General features: G+C 39.2%; 1 protein-coding gene and 1 long non-coding RNA gene across 8 annotated transcripts in view; one reads left to right on the top strand and one right to left on the bottom strand.

Moving 5' to 3' along the window:
• LOC109562955 (uncharacterized) overlaps positions 1-15,780 on the top strand; it is a 123,664-nt gene extending 107,884 nt beyond the window's left edge. For all 6 annotated transcript variants that reach the window (XR_011568060.1, XR_011568057.1, XR_002181258.2 and 3 more), the window contains 3 exons: positions 266-420; positions 4,374-4,573; positions 12,408-15,780. This is a non-coding gene — a long non-coding RNA (uncharacterized lncRNA). The remainder of the gene's footprint in view (positions 1-265; positions 421-4,373; positions 4,574-12,407) is intronic.
• Positions 1-25,142, bottom strand: part of GDA (guanine deaminase) — a 127,570-nt gene that overhangs the window by 27,815 nt on the left and 74,613 nt on the right. For both annotated transcript variants that reach the window (XM_019966065.2, XM_070794658.1), the window contains 7 exons: positions 20,844-21,015; positions 11,930-12,017; positions 9,232-9,337; positions 7,203-7,230; positions 6,036-6,143; positions 2,883-2,990; positions 1,526-1,623 (listed from right to left, as the gene is read on the bottom strand). In XM_019966065.2, the coding sequence (XP_019821624.1) occupies positions 1,526-1,623; positions 2,883-2,990; positions 6,036-6,143; positions 7,203-7,230; positions 9,232-9,337; positions 11,930-12,017; positions 20,844-21,015 (708 nt within the window). The remainder of the gene's footprint in view (positions 1-1,525; positions 1,624-2,882; positions 2,991-6,035; positions 6,144-7,202; positions 7,231-9,231; positions 9,338-11,929; positions 12,018-20,843; positions 21,016-25,142) is intronic.

Raw genomic sequence — 25,142 nt, 5'->3', positions numbered from 1 at the left:
AACCTCAGTTTGCAAAGCTGAGTCATGTTTTCATTTAGGTGTTGCATAACTAAACTCATAGGATGTTAAACCCCTCCTCTAACTGGTCACCAGACCATAATTATGGTCACTAAGATGTACATAGGCAAGATTCTCTGTTAGGTATGATCACTTTATGTCTGAAAACGAAAAGCCTCTGGAACCTCTCAAAACACTCCAGAAATATATTGCCACGGCTGACGTGCATTTCCTATACTGCCACTGACTAGAACTTTTTTACTCACAGAGTCCCCAGACTTCTGACAGCCAGAACCGTCTCCTTTCTGCCTGGAGGCTCTCTCACAAAGCTGCAGCCTGCTCTGCTCTCTTTTGGGGAAGGTTTGAAATTGCAGAGATTCCATGCCCCTTCGCCCTGACCCAGCAGCCCTCCACCAATAACTGGTAAGTTTGGGTATAACTATTTCAGCTCCCCCATCTCTTGGGCAGGGTGTTCTTGAGGTGTACATTGGTTCCCTGAGTATTCCAGGAGGATTAAATTCCAGGAGCCTATGGTGATAACCTGCTTGGTAACGTGCTCTTTACTGACTTCCTTCCCTTCTCTGTCTCTCCCCACTAAAGGTGCTTTCTGAGATCACCTCCCAAATAAATTACTTGCACATAAATCCTTATGCCATGTTCTGCTTTTGCAAGAACTCAAAATGAGGAAGGATATAAAGTAATCCTCAAAAAAATGAAAATCTAACAGAAACTAAGAAATTTATTGAATGAATATATTAATGATCCACTGCAACCTGCCTCTCGCTCTGTTCTGGGTCAACTAACACCAGAAATGAGAGATCCTTTCAGTATGAAATCCTGGAACAGGAACTCTTAGCCTACCATTCACGGGTTGGCATTATGGGATCCATGAATTCCCAAAAATTAGATGCAGCATTTTCATGTCTGTGGGGTTTTTTCTGTGAAGATACAGGCAACTTTCATCTGATTCCCTTATGCATCTATAACTTTTCAAAAGGTTAAAAAAAAGTTGTAAATAATGTGTTCTCCATCCTGGGGAATTAACAGTAGGACAGGGTCCCTCCTAAATGCATCTTGTCAGGTACAGAAGCATGACATCTAGCAAAGGGTGACGGCTTCTGGTAGCGCTGCACCATTTCTGGTAGTTTGTACAACACAAAGTAATGGGAGGTCAGTACCCTCTCTTTAGAACACCTGGTTGGCATATGCACTCTTTCCGTCCTTAGCTCTAAATTCTCAGTGCTATTGGTTTTGAACTCTGTTTCCTATTGTTCTGTTTTGTGCAAACTCAGAAATTTTAAGAGATATGGTGCTCCTCAAATGTACACTCTGTAAAAAATCGCCTCTTTTTAAGTGCTCTCAGTCTCCTCAGTGTAGTACAGACAGGCATCGTTCTATCTAGGTCACATCCCAATCGAACATAACTACAGAAGAGAGATACTGGAGGACTGACAGAAAACAAAGATATCTGGCTGCTGCTCTGCAGTCCAAACGTTCATAATCTACCAATCCATAATTGCCGACTTACGATAAGTTAGAATTGGGACAATGCGAGATGGACGCTCCTCGTTCCCTGAATACATCCAGTTCTTCTTCAGAAAGGTAGCAGCCATGTGCCATCACTGTCTGGAGAGAAGAGCATTCCAGGTGGAGTCTACCACTTCAAAGTGCTAAAGTTAGTCCTCACTCCCAACCAGGTATTTAGCTGGTAAAATTGATTCAAGAAGGCAGGCACTGCACACATGTGAGACTTCTCTTAATGTTTAATCCTGATAATATTTGTGGGTTTTCCTGAATAAGATTTTACTCTTGCAAAATTCTTTTTCTGTCAGTATAAAACCTGTATTTAAATAGCTTTCTTCTTTGGGGAGCATGGTTCAATGACCACAGAATTATCATTAAAATAAAATCTTTCCAACCTCTGTGCAAATAAAATTAACATGCAAATTAACATGCAAATTAATTTATTAATCATATGGAAATAGATGTAGAGTAGGGTGAAAATTACAATGTAGCATAAACAAGATCTATGCAGAATATTAACCTTTGAAACCAATCATATTCAGATGTCTGCTCACATACTCCCTAAGAATTCATTTGCCATAATAATTAAACTTTCCATGCAGTTCATACATTTCATTAAAGGCCAAGGCCAGGGGATATATTGCTGTAATGAGATCTCTCCTCACTCATTAATTTTAATTAACTTAAAATTGTTTAATTATAAATATAATACATACTCATTTCTTTAAAAAAGCAGTCTTAGAGTGTTTAAAAATGTCAAAAGTCCTCTGCTTTCTTCTTCAGGAAGGATCACTTTTAACATTCAGTGTCTGTCTTCCAGGCAGTGTTTGCTAAGTGAGCATATACCCACACATGTACAAACACACATCAAACAATATTTCTACAAACCCTCTCCCTTGTAAGTTTGTATACCTCATTCTTTGTGAATGCTGGATAAAATTCTAATTACCTATGTTCTATAATCTAAACAATTCCCTACTGATAGCCATTTTTTAACTTTCATATGTAATTAACATCCCTACTCATGTTCCTTACAGAATGGATCTTCAGAAATACATTTGCTAACTGAAAGAGAAACACATTCACATTCTAATGGATACTGACAAAAATGTCCTTGGACCAAATGACATTCCCACCCTCAAAGAAGTTTTTAGATTTATTTACCAATAAATTTAATGATTTATTCACTAGGGATGAAATGTCCGGCCCATTTTTAATTGTATGCACACATGCATATGCACACTGTGCACTTTTATTTGGAAAATGCATGTGTTACAGAATTCTGAAGATTCTACTGAGATTTTAAAATTTAGATAAATATGCCCTACTTCATATAGATTGTATCATGATGTGCAATTTACCTTATTTGTCAGAAGACTGTTTTTATCATACACATCTGTGTAGTTTTTATAACCAGGGTATAAGTTTTTCACAGCTTTAACTTCATCACGAGTTTCACTTATATGGCTCTACAAGAAAAGAAATAACATTTTCAGTTTCTTAATGTAAAATACCATTAGAAATTATACTTCCTACCCCCAAATGATGTGGATGGTGTCTACCTTCCTGTATAAAATAACGGATGGTTCATGTATTTTATTTAAAACAATTCTTAGTATATATATGACAATGAAACTATGAATATATACTTATATGAACATGTACTATTCTAACCCTAACCCATGTAATGCTTTCTAACAGTCTTTTCAAATTTCAAACTATAGCAAGAATAAGTAAAAATAAAAAATACTAATTGAAGAGAGTCAGGAGCCTAGCTATTCATAAGTCACCTGCCTTTTCTGGTGTTGGCCATTTAAGAAAAGAGTTCATTGGCCATCAAAATCATAGAGCATGGTTTACTATAAAAAAGCTGAAATATGAATTAAAAAGTTGAATTTTAGCCCAGGTTCTGACCCTACATATGTGTCTTAGGGTAAGTCAGTTGTTTTCTTTCCACCTCCATTTTCTCATCTTGCAAATAAAAGTGTTGGGCAAGATGAGTGATTTTCTAAATTCTTTTAGCTTTCAATGTGTTATTCTTATAAAAATTCAAAGATATTCAATATTTAAAAGGTATAAACGAGTTGCCATACAGAATGAAGCAGGTTTGGGCTCTGGGACCCTGCTCCCATTCTGTCCCCTTTGTCAGCTTCCAGAATGAGTTCTTCTTCAGGAAATAGCTTGAAAATAAGAGACAAACAGTCCTGACATCATCAAGAAAGAGCGTATAAGAATGCACATACAAGCAAAACAAGCAAGTCCTGGCCCCAACACTCCTTTCTCCAGGGAACCACAAAACCTGAGATGGTATAAAGTGTTTTTGAGACACGATGTGTCACCATACCGACCCCTCACCTAAAACAAAAATCACTTCTGACCAACCAGTGATGAGTATAGTATATGTTATAAGAAATAACTCATGAGCAAGTTACTACTTCCAGAAATGGCAATGCCACTTCCCTTCCTCCCAGAGGTAGAGTATAAATAGCCAAATAAATAAAAAATAACAATGGACTAAAAACAGAAAGTTCCATCTGAAGAATGAGCTCTCTCCCTGCCTTGAGGAAATCCAGACCACTGAGAAATGGGCATGGACGTTGGAAGAGAGGAAAGGAAAACCAGATGGTTTGTGTCATTTTGATAAATTTGAGTAAATATGCACATATACATGTATATACACCTCCAGCAAGTAAATACTTGATTCTTCTGTGTGTTTACAGGGTTCAGGACACACTAACCCAAAATATGGCACCTTGGAATACTGAATATTTTAAGCCGAAGAAATTTGAGAAAATGGTAAAAGTAGGATGGTTCACTCTGACCTTACCTTCACCCCCTTTTTCCTGAAACAGGTCATAAAACTCTTGTATGAGAGGTTCCCACCCTATACCTAAAGGAAAGGAGTACCCTTATCTCTGAAGACAAAGGAAACCAAGAAGAACCAGGCCTTGCTAAGTTTTCCCTGTTTACTATGCTTGCTTCATACTCCTTAACCCATCCTGCTCCTCCAGGACTGTACACTCGTCACCATACCTAACATAAAAATACTCAGGTATGTTTCATTGTGTCTCTGTTTCCTAATGAGGCTCTTGTATCATATAAAACTTATATGTTTGTATGCTTTTCTCCTGTTAATCCATCTATGTCAGTTTAGTTTTCAGGCCCAGCCAGTGGCCCTAAAAATGTAAAGGATAATTTTTTCCTTCCCTACAATTGTGTGGGATTGAATAAAAAATTTCAAATATCACAGACCACCAAAAAAAAAAATGGGGAAAGACAAAAATAGTTAATGAACCCTAACAAGATAAATCTTAATAATCCTCCATCCTATGAAATGATAAAGGATCAATGTGTTGCCTTTCCCTGACATGCCCTTTGTTTTTGGATAGTCAACTCTTAAGAGGAAAAATTTTAGTGCAGTATGTAATGTAGCTTGAATGGAGGAGGAAAGCTCCCAACTCCCAATTTTAACCCAGCTGGAAGCTTGAGAAAGAAAGTGTTTTATTCCTAAATTGCAACCACTTAATGACAAAGTAAGATATACTTTTTTTTGTTCCTGACTTTAAATTAAGAAACTTGGAACAAAAGGGCTTTTAAATCCATTTTTGTAAGGTGGAAATTAGGTTCTTTCTGCTTTTCAAATAATAGATGGTTCCTCCAAAAAGGAAGGATTAGAACACTGAGAAAGTATCAAAAGAGAAGCAGGAAAGAAACGCATTAGATGTATCCTATGGAGAGCAGGTAACCAGTTTGTCATTAATCCTCCCTTGTTACTTAAGATGTCCTCATCTCTGGCAGCCAGATTGGAGATGACTCAGGGCAAAAGGAACCTTCAGGTTTTTAGCTAAATAGCAAGCTAGATTTAGGTAATGTCCCTAAGGAACCTTATATCCTATGTTGCTATATCTTGAGATCTTATGAGGCTAAGGGCAGGCTGCCCCCAAAGTGTGCCACTCTGGATGTAGATTATTTTGAGGTAAAAACTAATCAAGGCCCAAAAGACTCAGAAGAAGCTTTGAACTTCCTCCTTACCACCTACTTAAGATAGGAAGCCTGTCCCAGGAAAGAGCTATTATCAGAGATAACTATAGTAAGGTACTAGGTATATAGACAGGGGGAGCCTAGCAAAGTCCACTTGCTCAAAATGGTTCAGCACATATTTGCTTACCAAATAGTAACTTCTTATTTTCAGTGCCTTATTTCTGCTTGAAGCCTGAGACCCCTACTTTCTTCTTAGTCTAGAACATATATATATATATATCTCACCTTGCCTTACTGTCTTTGGAATCCTGATACTTATGTGGATTTCCTGTGCACACGTAATAAATTCTGTTTTCTCTTGTTAATCTGTCTTATGTCATGCTAATTGCCAGTCAAAAGAACTGAAAGAGGAAAGAGGGGAAACCTACCTCTTCCACAGTAGACTTGGAGATTATGAAATTACTGCCAGAATTCAGAGTACAGAGAAGTCTTGCAGGTCAAGACATAGGCACGAACAGGAGAAAAATGCCCACCTGAATGTGCAAATCACGGGCCTTCGCGAGGTTTCCGAGTTCACGCAACAAAGTCTCAGAGCAGGAAAGGGGAAAACGCGGTGTCACTATGGGCTGTACTCGAGTATACTGGAAATCAGCAAAAACACTTGGTAAAGAAACTATGATATCTGAATGTGCAGCACACCCCAAAATGCATTTCATACCACAACACGATTTTATATCTTCATCTCTGGGAATAGTTCTTCATTCCAAGAGTAGTGGATGGGTTTCATGGAAATGGCTCATGGTTGAGGACAAGGAAGGGTATTTCTGTACCACCAAGTTCAATGGAAGAAGACCCCATCTCAAATGCAAGACACATGAAAGCTCAGACTGAGTGGCTTTTATGAAGAGAATCAGGAGGCAGAGGAGATGTTTCAAAGGAGAGTGCTGGGGAAACTGAAAATGAGGTGGTGGTCTGTTCCCCTTTCTACATCTTAGGGCAGTGGTGAGGCTAAGGATCCACTAAGTTGCATCTAGGTCTCCCAGGATTAGACTGAAAGAAATACTGAGGCATCCTATGGTTTCCAATTGGACCTTAAAAAATGGTGAGGGAAGAGTCTGGTTTGCCATCTAAGAGATTGCCCAGTAGAGCCAGAGACCAGCCTGCTAGGGGGGTGGGACAGAAGACAGCACTGCCTCCACAGGCTCACAACACCAGGACGCTGTGAAGGAGGTGCCTAGCTAGGGCCTTTACATGACATGCCAAACATCTATGGACCAAGGCAGTCTGGCGGGGGCATCTTGGCTGGACACCACCTGTGTTTCAGACCCGATCGGGGGTACAAGAGGCCAGAGCCAATGGTGATATAGCTAACAATCCACACCACAACATCTAGTGGCCACCAACCTGTCTACATCAATGAAGCCCTCTCCCACTTCCCACAGACCCATCCTGTGAAATTAGAAGGTCTCAGAGGAGAGGGAGGGAAGACCACTGAAAAAGTAAAAAAAATGCCTGACCTTACAAAGCTGAGTTGATGGGTTCCCCATGAAAACAATTTAAGGTTTTAGGAAAATACTTTTGCGTGAATGAAAAACATAACCATACAGTCTTACCATACAGACTAACCTCTACCAAAACCAACAAATCCTCTAGTCAACACAAAGGCAATCCAAAAGTGAGCTAGGAACAAGTTTACTTACATTCCTCTGGAGCATTTCTGACACAAATCTGAAAGAAAACAACAAATGTAACATTAGAAAATTTAGGCATTTCTCAAATAAATTTTTTAAAAGGATAAAAACATGATCCTTACATTTGCCCTAATTTTAATATAAACATTTCTAATGCTGAATATGTTTCACCACCACTAATTAAGGATTAACAAGTAGTAATTACTTTGTTCTCTCATTTGTAGTCCAGGAGATGGAGTACAAAATCACAGGGAAATGCAATTTTATCATCTACCATCAGCTGGGCTGTTCACAAGTATTCCCAGCACTCAAGGCATTCAGATACATTAAGCTCTGTTTCAGGGAACATTGCCGTATGTTTATGTTCCATGGACATTAGAGTCGTGGGGTCCTATGTACCTGGAGGTGTTTAGAAGCCATGGGCTCTGCACTTTCAATTTCCCTAAAGTAGAAGCTGCTTGCCCACACAATCCAGTAGATCATTTATTTTCAAAGGCCAGGTCCTGCTGGGCATGGATGTTGGAGTAAAGCAGAAGGACTAGGCCAGACATGGTCGTGAGGCAGGTAGTGACAGGGGTGGTGATCTTACCAATTATATCAGCAGGGATGATGGTATCTACATGGCCTATGAAATGACTACTTCTGCCTTGGCTGGAAATATTTATGAATTATAGCCTCCTGCCTTCTGGTGTTACTTTGTTTAGTAATAAAGTGTGAATTAGGGTTCACTATTCCCACAAACAGGGCCTCCGAGGTGGCGCTAGTAGTAAAGAACCTGCCTGCCAGCACAGGAGATACAGGAGACCTGGGTTCGATCCCTAGGTTGGGAGGATGCCCTGGAGAAGGAAATGGCAATCCACTCTAGTATTCTTGCCTGGAGAATCCCATGGACAGAGGAGCCTAGAGGGCTATAGTCCATAGGGTCGCAGAGTCAGACACAACTGAAGCAACTTAGCACACAGCACATTCCCACAAACACAGATTCCTAGAAAAGTTGAGCATATGGCCAAATGCTAAGGGGAAAATGTGTGCTTTCTTCTCTCTGTGGGCACATAGGAACCTCTAAACCACTGTTTTCAGAGGACACGCTTAAGGTGGAGGCCTGAGGAGTGGAGAAAAGTTGGACTTCTCAAACTTTGCATCAGGATACATTTGGTCTTAAGGAAGGTATAAAGCTAAAGAATTTCCTTCTGTATTTCTTGGATGTTGAGTGTCATACAACACAGTTCCTTGTGAAAGCCTCAAGGTACCATGAGAAAGCCATTAAAGAAATGTAGGGAAAAGGGCTTCCCTGGTGGCTCAGTGGTGGTGAGTCTGTCTGTCAATGCAGGAGGCACAGGTTTAATTCCTGATCTGGGGAGCAGGATCCCACATGATGCAAAGCAACTAAGCCTGTGCACCACAGCTATTGAGCCTGTGCTCTAGAGCATAGGAGCCACAACTCCTGAAGCCTGCATGCCCTAGAACCCATGCTCTAAAACTAGAGAGGCCACCAGAATAAAAAGCCTGCACACTACAACAAAGAGTAGCTCTCACTCGCCACAACTCCAGAGGGCCCAAGTGTAGCAACGAAGACCTATCACAGCCAATAAACAAATAGAAAAAGTACCTATGGCATCAGTAGCATATCCCCATGTAAAATAAAAAGAATATAACAAAAGCTCATGATCTCAAGCAATAGGATGACCTATAACCAAAAGTAATTTAATGAGCAGGCCACAGACACTCAACACAAGTTTAACCTACAGGAGAAGCCCAGATCTATAATGAAGTAGGCAAATCATTCACTTTTTTAAAAATCCTTCATTTTAAAAAGGGATTTGCTTTTCCTAAAGTATAGTACGTACCCAGAGGCTTTCAAATATAACTTGACATACAAAAATAGTATTGACATGCAACATTTTCCTAAGGATCAGGTCAATTTCATAAAAGTTAGACAAACCTAGTCAGCGACATATGTGCACATTCTGCCTGGGTTAAAGGGGTTTCTTCTCTCCATCTGTAACTCTATGCATAAGATAAATCAAGACAAACATACCTCTCTGTTTCCGTGATTGATTCCTCAGTGGTTTCTTTGTATTCTGGAACAGTCTCATTCAAATCCATGCAAACTTTGCCCACAAATGCCCGCTGCCCAAATTTTTCTGTGAGAAACACAGAAACAATTTCAAGTCATGTTTCTTTCCTAAAATGTACTTTTCTGAGCCCTTTAAAAACATTTTAAATGAAAATCATTATGAAAACATAAGTAAGGGTATAAAATATCATCATACCATTTAAGAACAATTTTTTTAAAAAGCCAGTTAATTCTGTAAGTAGTAAAGATTCTCCCATTGGCACCTGATGTAAAATATCTCTTTACACCCAGGATTAAGGATATTATTTGCTTAAGGTCTAAACTCAGATGTGTGCAATGTCCTCTACTATGTGCAAGGTTATGAGGAATATACCCAATAATGTATATAAAGTGTCTGGCACATAGGGCTTAGAAAAGATACTGTCACTATTCTTAACTGTAGCAGTGCCAGTGTTGTTCAGTTCAGTCACTCAGTTGTGTCCGACTCTTTGTGACCCCATGGACTGCAGCACGCCAGGCCTCCCTGTCCATCACCAACTCCCGGAGTCCACCCAAACCCATGTCCATCAAGTCCGTGATGCCATCTAGCCATCTCATCCTCTGTCATCCCCTTCTCCTCCTGCCCTCAATCTTTCCCAGCATCAGGGTCTTTTCTAATGAGTCAGTTCTTCGCATCATGTGGCCAAAGTATTAGAGCTTCAGCATCAGTCCTTTCAATGAATATTCAGGACTGATTTCCTTTAGGATGGACTGGTTGGATCTCCTTGCAGTCCAAGGGACTCTCAAGAGTCTTCTCCAACACCACAGTTCAAAAGTATCAATTCGTTGGCGCTCAGTTTTCTTTATAGTCCAACTCTCACATCCATACATGACTACTAGAAAAACCATAGCTTTGACTAGACAGACCTTTGTTGGCAAAGTAATGTCTCTGTTGTTTAATATGCTGTCTAGGTTTGTCATAGCTTTTCTTCCAAGGAGAAAGTGTCTTTTAATTTCATGGCTGCAGTCACCATCTGCAGTGATTTTGGAGCCTAAGAAAATAAAGTCGCTCACTGTTTCCACTGCCAATATTGTTACCTGTGGGGAATTTTGCTTAATCCTACTAGAAGTTCTCAGCACTGAAGAACCTAATGCTTATCAGAGGTGCTAGAGGAATTCTATTTCAGTTAGAAAGTTGATGCTACATGAGGCAGTGTTCATTATTTTAATATCTCTACCTCTGTCATAAGAGTCTTTCAGAAGTCTTTCTACATCTCTCATTCCCCTGTAATTCATTGTAATACCTGGCCATTAGATTACTCTTCCTTAAATCACCACCTTCATCACATACCTTATCTGGCTCAAAATCTTTTTTGAGTCTTTGATGCATATCTGAATCACTCCACAGTCTGAATCATCCCCTCAGCCCAACTTCTTCCATCCCACCATGCAATGAATCCTTCCCTTTAGTTCATCTCCTCTGTCCCCTGCTTCCTGAATCCTCTATGGACATTCCTGACCCCATACCCATACCTTCATGTCACTTCTCCTGTCTTAAAGGCATTTTCCTCTCTCCTTGTCTCCCTTGAAAGTCCAGTTTAAAGGTTCCTTCAATGAAATCTTTCCAGATGATCCAATTCTGGCTTCATTCTGTCTCCTCCAAAATTCACAATACTTACTTTTAGTGTCACACTTGAGGTCCTTGGCTTACACTACCTTGGCCTGAAAACAGTAGTGTCAGCACATCAGTCAGTAGTATTTACTGAGCACCTGCTATGTGGTGGGCAATGTGCTGGGTATAAGTTTTGGAAACATCAGTCTAAATCCAGTCTCAGCTCTGCTGACTAGCTGTGTGACTTGGGCATGTTGCATACCTTCTCTGAGCATCAGTTTATCCATCTGTAACACAGGGACATGAATAACTGTCCCAGATGGCTATTTACAGCTAAACTGAACTAATCCGTGTAGAGTGCTTTGCACAATACCAGACATCTAGTAAGAACACTACAGCTGTTACTGGTTATTAATCTATGTTGTTGTTTAGTCACTAAGTTGTGTCTGACTTTTTTGTGACCCCATGGCCTGTAGCCCACCAGACTTCTGTCTATGGGATTTCCCAGGCAGGATAATTGGAGTGGGTTGCCATTTCCTTCTCCAGGGGATATTCCTGACCCAGGGATCGAATCCACCTCTCCTGCATTGGCAGGCCAATTCTTTACCACTAAGCCATGAAGGAAGACCATTAATCAATGTGTGTACCTATTAATCAGTTAATCCTATCTGGTTCCTCAAGGGCAGAGACTATTTTCCATTTTACTGTGTTCGTTCCCAGCATCTAGCACAGTGCCCTGAGTCTAGCCAACAGCCAAGAACTATCTGTTGATTAGAATAAACTGTGGTCATTGCTAGAATTAGTAAATCTGCCCCCAAAAGCCCTAAATTAATACAGACCTATTTACATCGTCCTACAACCAAAAACAAAAAGTAAATAATCAAATTACTTAAACAATAGAAAAAGTTCAAGGGCCACTGTAATACACAAATACCTAATCACTTGCAAGACGTGCAGTGCTCAAATTCTAGCAGTTAAAAAGCAGGACTGCTCATAAGTATAAGTCCCTGCCATCATAGTCCGCCTGTCTGCTTCACGTGCCTGTAAATCATCCTTTTATCTCCTCACCTGTAATTTCCGCAAGAAGCAGTGATGAGTCAGTGTGAATTGTTCCAAAGTAACAAGCTGTGGTTGTTCCATTCTTTAGTGTTCTCCTCTAAAAATAAATCACAAAAACCATGAATTGCCTGTGCCCAGAAAAGTCACATGGCATATACACATGAAGATGGAATTTTGGTTTTCAATTTTAAGATGTTTTTACTAAGAAATGCCATCTCGACATGAAATGTAATTAAGGTAAATGGCAAAAATATTCATATTTCAAAAATGTTAGAACTTTTGATTTCCTAGATTCACAAGGTTCTATGTTGCAGAATTTATAAAATGTGATACTAATTCCTGACTTTTTAGGATTGTTTATCGATATGCAAGCTTTATTGGGAAAGAATAAATACATTTTTTCTAGAAATTACAGGATAAAATTATTCAGCCAGCTATGTAGTTCAAACTGGCAGATTGATCACATGTATCTATCTCTCTTCCTCAGGAAATTTCCACTAAAATAATGTAATGGAGTGTAACATTTATTAACCCATGAGAAGAGAGGAGACATGAGCAGAGGAAATATTTTAACATCTTCACAGAAGAAAAAAACATGAATAAAAACCTGGAGGCAACTTGGAAAAAGAGAGAAGCATGTGGTTGTCAACAGGGAATTGGCTGAAAGTGTGTATACAGATGATTAAACCTTGGCAGGACTCTTTCCTGTTGAAATCAGCAGTTCCTTGCAAAAGAGATTTACTCTTTGCAGAAATTGGATAGTATTTAGAGAATATAAGCCCAAAAGGACAAGGTGAGGCACAGGCTGAAAGGAAGAGGCTTAAGTAGACAGGTGGCTGACTCTGGGACCCATGGTCATCTTCCCCAAAATGTCACGGGTACTACTTCCACCAGTTTTGGCAGGACTGAAGGACTTCTTTCTAGAGAAGATAAATGGCTCTAGAAGACAGATGTCCTCACAATGACATTTAGGATCCACGCATAGAATGGCTATTCACTGCCTTCACTGTTCACCCTATAATGAAGCTTACCAGGCAACCAGTGTGACCCCATCTTTTTCAATCAACGTCTTAGAGCATCACAGGCAAATACTACTGTACATTTGAGGTTCAATGGACACTGGTGGAAAGCTACCATAAAAAAAGGGGAGAGGGAAAGGAAGAAAGAATCTGGAAAGAAATGTTGGAGGAAACAGCCAATCTGTAGCATCAGGAGGAAGCTTGATTAAAAAAAAAATTGATTAACAATCTCAGAGAAATAAAAGAAGATATCATACCCACACACACATAAAAAAAAGAATGCTGTGGAAATCAGAGAACAGAACTCTCCAAAAGTAAAAATACTAAAAAATGAAATATGGAAATTAACAGAAGGTTAAATTAGAAGAGAATTTTTCAGGAAAGAAAGATGAAAGTCAAGGATGAAAAGATAAGAAAAATATGCTCAGTCTAGGAAATTCAACATTTAGAATACGAGTTCTGAAGAAAAAAGTTTTCTTTTAAAAAAAGAAAGGAAGGAGGTGAAATTGTCTGAGAAATAATATTAGTCTCCAAACTTAAACTCCTCATAGAATGCTCAGTTCAGTGAATGAAAAACAGAAACCAAGGAAGGCATATAACTGTAAGCTATTAAGTCTACAAATAAAGACAAGATACTAAAAGCTTCCACAGAAAGGAAACCATCACAGACAAATGATGGGAATCACAGTGGCACTAACGTTATCACCAGTGATGCTGAAAGCATAACAATGCCTTCAAAATTCTGGAGGAAAGTTGTTTTATTTACTTTTTATTTATTCACTGAAGTATAGTTGATTTAAGGAGGGAAATCACTTTTAATGTAGAATTTTATACCCTGGTAAATTATCAGTCAAGTGTGAAAGTCAAATAGAGATATGATTAGATACGAAGTCTTAAATGTTTTTCTGCTTTCGGAGTTTAGGAATTTCCTAGAAAATGTGCTTTTAACAAAATGTGAGAGTGATGAAAAGAAAAAGAATTCCCAGGTTGAGAAAATGGGAATTAAACACAGAGGAGAAGCAAAGGGAATCTCCCGATGACAATAGTATGAGGGACAATTCCACCCAGAATGAAACAGAAGAATGGGAAGATTGTGAGAAACAAATCACAACTGATATTGCCTGGTTTGTTTGGACACTTGGAAAAGTACTGATTTACCTGAGTTTGGTCTGTCTTAAGCAGAAGCTTTTTTTCTTCTTCTTCTTTTTAAATTTTAAAACATGTTTTAGAACAGTTTCAGGTTCACAGCAAATTGGTAGGAAAGTACAGAGATAGCCCATATACCCCCCAAGCCCCACACACAGCAGAAGCTTTTTAAAGTGCAGAGAAAAACTACATGGAGTTCTTGCTTCTTGCAGATATGACCTGTGTGACCTTGAGAAAACTGCTTTACATTCTCAACATCAGTTTCCTCATTTATGAAATAAGGGGACTCTTTTGACTAGAATGGGACTGGGTTAGAAATGTAAATGTCTGCAGGAAGAAAATAATTTGGACTTAAGATAATAGGAAAGAACACGCCCTATCCTAGCAGCCTCTACTCAGCTTCAGCCAATTTTAAGAGATCAGTGATGTTGGTTTATCTTGAAGATCAACAGAATTAGGAAAACTGGATTTTTATGTCAGTTTTTTCAAATTTTAAGACACTTAGCACATGAAATGACCAACCTAGACAGCATATTAAAAAGCAGAGACTTTCCTTTGCCAACAAAGGTCCATCTAGTCAAGGCTATGGTATTTCCAATGGTCATGTATGGATATGAGAGTTGGACTGTGAAGAAAGCTGAGCGCTGAGGAATTGATGCTTTTGAACTGTGTGTGGTGTTGGAGAAGACTCTTGAGAGTCCCTTGGACTGCAAGGAGATCCAACCAGTCCATTCTAAAGGAGATCAGTCCTGGGTGTTCATTGGAAGGACTGATGCTAAAGCTGAAACTCCAATACTTTGGCCACCTGATGCAAAGAGCTGACTCATTAGAAAAGACCCTGATGCTGGGAAAGATTGAGGGCAGGAGGAGAAGGGGACGACAGAGAATGAGAAGGTTGGATGGCATTACTGACTCAATGGACATGAGTTTGGGTAGACTCCGGGAGTTAGTGATGGACAGGGAGACCTGGCATGCTGCGGTTCATGGGGTCGCAAAGAGTTGGACATGACAGAGACTGAACTGAGCACATGAAATAAAATATGTCTGATTGTAAGTAAAGGATGTTTAGAACCTGTCTGTTACAGAAAAGGATGCACTAGCTTTCTGCCAGAATCATATGCTGAAGAGGAAAGTTAACACCTTGACAGAGGCATTGAATTCAATCTTCATCTACCAGGAAAGTGCTTGCATCCTAGTGTGAAGCAAAGTGAAATCACTCAGTTGTGTCTGACTCTTTGCGACCCCATGGACTGTAGCCTACCAGGCTCCTCCATCCGTGGGATTTTCCAGGCAAAAGTACTGGAGTGGGTTGCCATTTCCTTCTCCAGGGCATCTTCCTGACCCAGGGACTGAACCCAGGTCTCCCGCATTGCAGGCACACACTACCGTTTGAGCCACCAAGGAAGCCAGGGCTTAGTGAATATTGCTGAATGAACACATGAGGAAGCAGACCAAACTAAGACAATCAGAGGCATAAAATTATCTAAAATTAGCATTGCTACATGTATATAACAGGACACAGTATCCTTGAAAGAGGAACAGGCTACTGAGCAGCAAGAGTGAATCAATGACTTGCAAAGTTGGGATACTGGCATTCTCTAAGAATGTAGCATAAAAGTATATACAGAAATGTCACTGTTTTTCTAACAAGAGCTACCAAAAGAAAGAGCACATTGGAAAGGAAAATATACTAAGAGCAAGAGAAATGGCGGGTGGGGGTGGGGTAGGGGGCGGGTGAGAGGCAGAGAAATTGAATGAGCATGTGTGCATGAGAAAGATTTATTTCCCAAAATGGAAATGATACTATATTAAAGAAATGAGCTGAAAAAAAAAGAACAGATCTATAAGTGAAATTGCAGAACACAAGGATGAAGAAAATCCTGTAGGACAGCAAATTAACTAGAAAGGAAAGAAAATCAGATTTACATTAGTACATTGGATGCTGGTGAGCAAATCAAGAATTCTCTGTAGAGCTAAAGTGCATCATTCAAGAGTCAAAACAAATTTTTGGTAATTCAAGGGTTTGGATTATCACCCACTTTATTGGGAAAGATTATCATTGTCTATATCCTAAGAAAATGAATCCAAAAGAAAGACTGGGCATCCAAATTTAAAACATTTTAAATTTAGATGGTGAAAAAAAAAATGGAACTAAAATCTCACATGATATAACACAGGACATGGTGAGGGAGGTTCTGTCTTGAAGAAGAGAAGACTAGGTTTCTTATCCTATTAAATGGGAGACTAGAGGAAAATGATAGAAGACTTGTAACACTTAATAGAAGACTTGTAACACAATTTAATCTAATAGATATTTTTTCAAAAGTCATTTTGACAGACAAAAATGTCTTTTTAAAAGTGTACAGAATAATCATAAAAATTGACCTTTTGTTAGGGAGGGATTGGGGGCAGGAGGAGAAGGGGACGACAGAGGATGAGATGGGTGGATGGCATCACTGACTCGATGGAAGTGAGTCTGAGTGAACTCCGGGAGTTGATGATGGACAGGGAGGCCTAGCGTGCTGCAATTCATGGGGTCGCAAAGAGTCGGACACGACTGAGCGACTGAGCTAAACTGAACTAAAGAATGGAGAAGGAAATGGCAACCCACTCCAGTATTCTTGCCTGGATAATCCCATGGACAGAGGAGCATGGCAGGCTTCAGTCCATGGGGTCGCAAGAGTCGGACATGACTTAGTGACTAAACCATCCATCCATCCAATTACCAAGAAACATAACCACACAAGTTACATTTACTAACCAGAATAAAATGAAACTCAAAACAGAAGTGTAATCTGACATTTTCTAAATTCTCAACACTTTAAACACCTTTCTAAAACGGGCTTGAAGAAGAGATCAAATGGAAAATTTCAGTTAATTAGCTATGATGACAGTGGAAGTAATACTACCAGACACCAGGAGCAAGTCCTTTCTCTGAGTCAGGGGGGATAAAGGTTCTCAAATAGAAAGGCTTCTAGATGAGCAACTGCCGTTTCATACTGGACTGGAACAAACTAGAGAGACTAGAAAGTTCAAGAATTGGCTCAAATTATATTTAAAGGACAGGACAAGGAGAGCTCACAGAGGAGTGGGGTAGGGGGGAAAGTGGGGGAGGAAGAGAGGCAAGGAAGAATAGAAGGAGGAACCCACAAAGCTACTCATATTGGAACCCACTGAGTTCAGCCAAATGTGGGTGCCTTCTGTATGTAATTTAAAAAGTAAGGAACAAATCCGGTTTTAAAATCTTACTGGATAAGCCATTTAAAATGCAGCTACTGTTCTTCACATGTTCTGTGTTTGGGTGTCCCAGGTCCCTGTTCCACCCTGGTTTCTCATAGGCTTTTGAGAGGGCTCTTCCATTAATGATCAATTTTGTATTTTTCCCATTTATAAAGAAATCTAGCAGCAATAACATCAAAATTGTGGCTGTGTTGCCCAACCTTTCCCCAGCTTTTAATTTTTGATAAGAATTGTTGAAACCAAGCCTTTTGAGCTCAAAATAGATTGCAAACTTAATATGACCAAATGCTGGAGACGATGTGGAGAGAAGCGAACCCTTCTGCACTGTTGGTGGGAATGTAAATTGGTTAAGCCACTATGGAGAACAGTATGGAGGTTCCTTAAGAAACTAAAAATAGAGCTACCATATACCCCTGCAATCCCACTCCTGGGCATATATCCAGAGAAAAACATGGCCTGAAAAGATACATGCACTGCAATGTTCATTGCAGCACTGTCTACAATAGCAAGACAAGGAAGCAACCTAGATGTCTATCAACAGAGAAACGGATAAAGAAGATGTGGTACATATATGCAATGGAATATTACTCAGCCATTAAAAAAGAAATAATGCCATTTGCAGCAACATGGATGACCTAGAGAGTGTCATACTGAGTGAAGTATGTAAGTGTCACACTGAGTGAAGTAAGTCAGACAGAGAAGGAGAAATAGCATATGACATCCCTTCTATGTGGAATCAAAAAAGAAATAATCTTTCTTGCAAGATAGAAAGAGACTCAACCAACTTAGAAAACGAACTTACGGTTGCCAGGGAGGGAAGGGATAGTTAAAGAATTTGGTCAAGTACACACTGCTATATTTAAAACTGATAACCAACAAAGACCTATTGTATAGGATGTGGAACTCTGCTCAATGTTATATGCCAGGCTGGATGGGAGTGGTGTTTGGTGGAGAATTGATACCTGTATATGTATGACTGAGTTCCTTCTCTGTTCACCTGAAACTACCACAACATTGTTTATCAGCTATACCCCAATATAATGTTTTTGGTATTAAAAAAATTTTTTTTAATTTAAATATTTATTTATGTATATATTTATTTAATTGGCTGTGCTGAGTTTTACTTATGTCATTCAAACTCTTAGTTGAGATATGTGGGATCTAGTTCCCTGACCAGGAATCAAACTTGGGCGCCCTGCATTGGTGGCTTGGAGTCTTAGCCACTGGACCCTAATTAAAAAAAAAAAAAAAAAAAGTTAATATGATCATGAGCTTCAAAGCCACTATCAACAGGCCCCTTATCAGATTATATAATTTCCATAAGCTAAAATAGGGGAATAGAGTGGCCCTGACCTCTTGTCTTTTTACCTTGTACTTAAATTATTTGATACCTCTTTGGAATTAACTGAATTCATCTGCTGAATTTTCAATAACCCCATAGAGTAAACATATTCATTCCATTATCCAGAATATTTGCAACCAGTTTGTCTTAGTATATTTACAAAGAATCTCATTCTCCTGTCCTTTGACTCATATTAATCTATATAATATACCAATTCCTGAACTTTCCAGTCTTTCTATTTCATTCCAGTCCAAAGTCCAATTTGAAATTTCAATCTCTTACCCAGTTTGCAATGTTTAAAGGGAGATTTAGGACTGACTTATTGGAATTTTTTTTCTTAACAATCTCAAGAGATGTTTGCTAACATATACTTTAAATTGTTTTCAGATTAAATTATTACTGTGCAAAACTCTGGGGTCTTGATTGCCTATTTATAGATCCAGGACTGTTTTCTGAGGCAGACAATAAAAAAACAAAACAAAAAATGTCTTGATTTATGAGTATTGCCTCAGCACCTTGGTTTGCATTGCCACAGGTGATCTTCAGCCTAAGGGACAGATTCTAATTAGCAAATCTCAACTTTCTTAACCAGATGTCCATTATACTCTCAGCTCATCCAACTCTTAAAGTCTATGAGCCTGGCTCACAATCAGAAACAGAGGATATGTACACTGAAAATACTTGTTGAGAGTAACACCTATTTCTCCTATTTTGTACTCACTGACAGCAAATATTTGATTTCCCTCTCTGGTTCAATTAAAGCCAAATTTGTGACAGATTCGAACAAATGCATGGACCCCCATAGTATACATTTTTCTTGGTTTATTTTTTCCTTTGCTCTGATTTCATGACTCATTTTCTTCTCTTGTACACAATGCAATTTTAAGATATCTCTTTTTAGAACAATGCAAGGCAAAAATAAATTTTGAGAATAAAAGATTTGGTGTGGTTAAAACGATTCATTAACACAATGCACTAGCAACTTCCTACACAGCTTTAGTCCTCAGTTTTCCTGGTGTCATGTGGATCCATGCTAAATATGTAAAATCCACAATTACACTGAATTTATAACTAAGCAAGGCAAATATATAAATGACAACACTTGCTTTTACTGTTCAAGGCTTGGATGCTGCAAGATGTAAGAAACTGGCAGGAAGGCTAGGTCACTGTATAAGGCTTATTATATTATCACCATCACAACACTACTTTAAGAGAAAACCCATCAATGAGTCTAACAAAAATGCAGGAATGCTCAGACTAAGTGTTCTACATGACAAGAGTTAGTGGTTAGATAAGATATTTGCAGCTTTAATTCTCAAATGCAGAAGTTATCTCTGGCTGCTGAATCGCTTGGGCTTGGGGTTGGAGCAGATAATGGGAGCTGGTTTTCCTCAGAGAGTGAAAGGAAGGGTATTTCAGGGCCTTTAGTATATACTGGGTTGGCCAAAAAGGTTGTTCATGTTTTTCTGTAAGATGTTATGGAAAAACTCAAACAAGCTTTTTGGCCAGCCCATAGTTGCCACACACTGCAGCCACTGTCCTCAGACTGAATTAGCTCCATAGTTCCCTCTAGTGGGCTAATATTCACCACATTCCCACACGCCCTGCAACAGGAGACCATCCTAAAAGCTACCAAAATAATGTGATATCCTTCTAATTTTAATTTTAGATTTCCTTGGATATTTCTTAGAGCAAATACATATGTTAGGCACTATTTTAAGAGCTTAACAAGTATAGACTTTCTTAATTATCATAACAATCCTAAGAAGTAGGTGCTGTCATTATTTTTTTTTTTTTTACAGATGGAGAAAGTGAGTCACAGAACTTTAAAAAGGTTACACAGCTATTCCATATGGTGCCCAGAATAGCACTGTGGGTTGGCAGGAGTAAAGGAATACACATATGCATTAAACCCAAATTTAGTAAAAAAAAAAAAAAAAGTAATGAGAACCCAGGGGGATTTGAGGATTTAGATTCAGGTGTTTCTTGGCTAGTGACTAGCTGTGTAGGTGAAGTGGTCACAAACTCACTGAGCTGTGAAAGAACTAAAAACATCTCTGTAGTCCATGATAGTCTTAGCTGCCTGTTTTTAATAACTTAAATCTGCCCCCAAAAAATGGATGTTTCTATAGATGACTGAATATAATACACCAATACTCATATGCAAGATACTTACAACAACTCTGGTATATACTTCTTCAGCAAAGTCAATGCTCTGGAATTTGTGTTCTGTAGGAAATGTGTACTTGGTCAACCATTCCAAAAGTGGGAGGTCCATATTACTCCCGGCAAAGTAGTACTGAGGGGCATGGATGTGTGTGTCGACCAGCCCAGGCATGAAGAACTCACTGGAAATTAAGATAGGGAGAAAAGAATTTAATAACATCTTTAGTCATTTTCCATATCTTTAAATCATGTTTTCTCTAGACAGTGATTTAATTGTTTATTCCACCCAGAGTAGATGCAATGAGATGAATGTAAATTATCTTATTATTTAGAAGTCAGAAAATAAAAAATGAAACTCTGCTAGGGGAGAGACAGCCCTAAATTGGAATGGCTTGGTGTGAAGTTAACTAAAGAAAAGTGTTTGAATACTCAATTTAGTGAATTAATATATATTTGTTACTCTGTAGCTAGGAGGGAGGAAATCATGAGAATACTTGACCCTCTGTTTTTTATTTTCTTTGGCAGAACTGTGACATATTGAACCCTGGGTTCAGGAAGATAAATCTGGTGGTGACAGGCATGCATGGGGACACCCTTTCAATCTGTCAAGCATGAGAGCATTTCTGAATAAAGGAAAAGTATAAGTATGAGGGAAAGAACTTGACCTTTTATTAGCTCTAGGTAGTAGACAGAGTCGGACACAACTGAAGTGACTTAGCAGCAGCAGCAGCAGTAGAAGAGAGGAGGTCACTCAGTCATGTCTGACTCTGTGATCCCATGGACTGTAGCCTACCAGGCTTCTCTGTCCATGGGATTTTCCAGACAAGAGTACTGGAGTGGGTTGCCATTTCCTTCTCCAGGGGATCTTCCTGACCCAGGGATCAAACCCAGGTCTCCTGCATTGCAGGCAGATGCTTTACCCTCTGAGCCACCAGAGAAGCCCCTTAGTAGAGGAGAGGAAAGAGTCAAAGCATTCTAAGTATATCATTTGTGGAAGGCAGTTTATTATAGGGGTTACATATATACATTCTTGACTAAGACTGCCTGATTTTGAATTTAGGCCCCACCATAAAATGGCAGTGGTATATTCAACATATTATTTAACCTTTCTGTGACTCAATTTCCCCATGTAAAATGGAGATAGTAGTTTCACAATAGGGCTGTTGTGAGGATTGAGTTAGCATTTGTAAACACAGTGCCTCGGTAATGGAAAGCACCCAGAAAAGTAGCTGTGAAGATGATATAATACTCACAATAAACACATGAAGTAGTACTGTGATCCCCAGCCACAAAAGAGTAAACTGAAAGCTGGGGAAATTTAAATAGCTGGAAAAAAGTAATCATTCAACTTCAGCTCTGGAGTCAAAGACAGTAAGTTTTTGAGCATGTGAGGCTGAACATATGACATAAAGTACAGAGAACTTATCAGGAAAATCCATTATGAGGGAGGGGCAATGTCATACTAAGCCTACAAAATATGACCTCCAAGTCTCCAAAAAACGATTGAACACATGGGATAAGAGGTCACAGAGTTATAAATGGGATTCAGATCTGACAGTCTCCCCTGATTAGCTATCCCTAGAAGTTGGTGGTATAAGAGATTTCTGTAGAAGAAAGAACAAAGCTAAAATTAAGCCTTGAGCAGTACCCTCCACTTAAAAGAGTAAGATTAAGGAAGAGAAGGCCATGCTCAATCTAGGCACAATCACTGTCGGGAAGATAGAGACTCATGATAGAGAGGTGTCGAGGACAGCAGTGAAGGGAAGGACAGTGACCAGTGTCAAAAACTGCAAGAGTCAGGACCCTGAGAGAGCACTCCATACAGTGACTGGGGAGACACCTGATTTCACATGGGCAAGCACTTCATTACCAAAGTACTTACCCAGTCCAAGTATGTCTTAGTTACTGTCCTAGATGCTGACAAGGAAGCCATGAATAGGAAAGACAAGTGGAGACAGAAATGACTGGACAAAAACTCTTTGGTAGTGAAGGTTAGAATGGTAATATAGGGGAAGAGTGAAAGTCACTTTTGTTTCCCATGTAGGAGAAACCTGAGCATGTTATGAAGATAGCAGAGATGGAAGAAGGACATAAGGCAGGGGACAATGTCTTCAGAGGCAACAGGGAGTGAGGATTTATCATATCAAAAGTTTAACTTTCATCAAGAAAACCTAGCAATCCTTTTTTAGGAAACAAAGTATTATGAAATGCTTATTAATAGAAACATTCACTTAATCAAAGTTAGAGTTCAAGGTTAATACAGAAAGCAGTACATGCAGGAATGTGGACTGTCAGGGCTGCATTGAGATAAGCAGTCACCGAGCCCAGTTACTCACTAAACAAAGAACAAAAGGAAGTTTGAGGATGGCAATCTCATTAGTGGCCCAGCCAAGCTTAGAACTCAGTTCTCCACTCAAGACGTCACTTGTAGCTAAACCATTATCATCAAAAGTCAAACTGGAGGCAAAGCAGAGAGGTTTGGAGGCTGAAGCAGGATAAGATGAAAAAGCTCTCCTTTCTCATCCTATTATACTCTTCCACTGTCCTCTTTTCACTTTACTTAATCACTATCCTAATTTCCTTATAAAAATCTCAATTTTCCCCTGATAAAAACCATCAACTTCACATTCTAAATCTGGAGTGCTGGCTAGGCCTGATCAGAACCTGAGGAAAAAGAACAATATGTGCTCCTATGTACATTTATCAGAACACTCACCTGTCTTTTAATCAACTGGAAAATGCTAGTAAAAGCCCTACCCTACAATCAAGACACATGACTCTCTATTTAAAAGTTTGAGTTACCCAATCTGTCTGCCCTCACACTATTTACTACCCTCATCAACATGCCCTGCAGGGGATGTGATGGTTTCAAGGGCCTGGGAACCCCAGGCTGTTTGAAAACCACTCTCGCTGCACAAAGAAATGCAAGGGTATGATAACAACATCTTGTACTTATTAAAATTTTTGGTATTTGTTCATTGTGGAGTTTTTGCATTAATTTTGATTTTTAAAAATACTGCAGTACACTATTGTTTATCTTGATTATTAAGGTTTTTGCCCTCCCCACCTTTAAATTCCTGTGTTCAAGGTGAATGTCTCACTCTAATCCTGGCTCTGCCATGTCTGTCTGGTGCATGGTCACAGTCTGATCCACTCCTATCAAAGCACTGCTGAGTGCTCCAATTATAATTTTCATTAAAAAAAAAATCCACACTGTGCTGATTTAATTTTTTTCTTCCCTTGTCACTTTTCTATGTGTAGTGCATATAAGTCTCCTGGAATGTACATATGTTAGATGGATTTAACTCCAAGAGAAGCCTCGTAAAGAGGGAACAAGAGGATATAAAATCCACAGATGCATTCACCTCGATCCACATCCTCCAAACACTCCACCATCCTCTCATTTTCCCAACCTCTGTCTCATTCACTCCCAAAGCTTCTTCTGATCCTTCATGATAAAAGCATGCAAGAAGGTGACTTATAAATGTCAATTGTTCTTCAACATATATCCTGGTGAAAATGCTCCAAGAGGAAGCAGATGGTAACACCAGAGGTGAAATGATCTCCATGACCACTGATTCATCCACATGCCTATTGGCTGCATACTTCTAAGCCCATGAGAGGCAGCGAGAAGGAGGTAAGAGATGTGATTATAAATGTAAAGTGCAATAAAACTTTAGGGCCAGTCCCTCATCACTCTGGATTGTCACCAGCTTTTCTGCCTCAAAGCCTTAGGGGAAACACAGTTCACAGATGTGCTTCAGTGGATGAGGTATCTACACCATCTAGGACAATCCTTTGCTAACAGCCCAGGAGACAAGCTTAAAGAGGGGAAGTGCCTGCTTTCCACCTAACAGCTGCAAAACTGTAGGGTGAGGATTCATGCCAGGTGTTCTGATTCCTAATTCAGTGTTCTCACTACATTATTCTAAACCCTAAAAGTGTTTGTAGAATGAAAACTATTTGGTTGACTTTGGAAGTTTTATTGACTTTGTTTTTTTTTTTTTTTTTTTTTTTTTTAAATTTTATTTTATTTTTAAACTTTACATAATTGTATTAGTTTTGACAAATATCAAAATGAATCCACCACAGGTATACATGTGTTCCCCATCCTGAACCCTCCTCCCTCCTCCCTCCCCATACCATCCCTCTGGGTCGTCCCATTGACTTTGGAAACACACTTGGCCTAAACCCAGACAAAAATCTTTGAATTTAAAAAAAAGTATTCCCATTTCTTTTTAAAAATTTTTATTTATTTATTTTAATTGGAGGCTAATTACTTTACAACATTGTAGTGGTTTTTGCCATA

The sequence above is a fragment of the Bos indicus genome, chromosome 8, assembly GCF_029378745.1.
Source record: "Bos indicus isolate NIAB-ARS_2022 breed Sahiwal x Tharparkar chromosome 8, NIAB-ARS_B.indTharparkar_mat_pri_1.0, whole genome shotgun sequence".
Lineage (NCBI taxonomy): Eukaryota > Metazoa > Chordata > Mammalia > Artiodactyla > Bovidae > Bos > Bos indicus.
The sequence above is the reverse complement of the archived record's forward strand: the minus strand, read 5'-3'. Positions and strand labels throughout refer to the sequence as shown.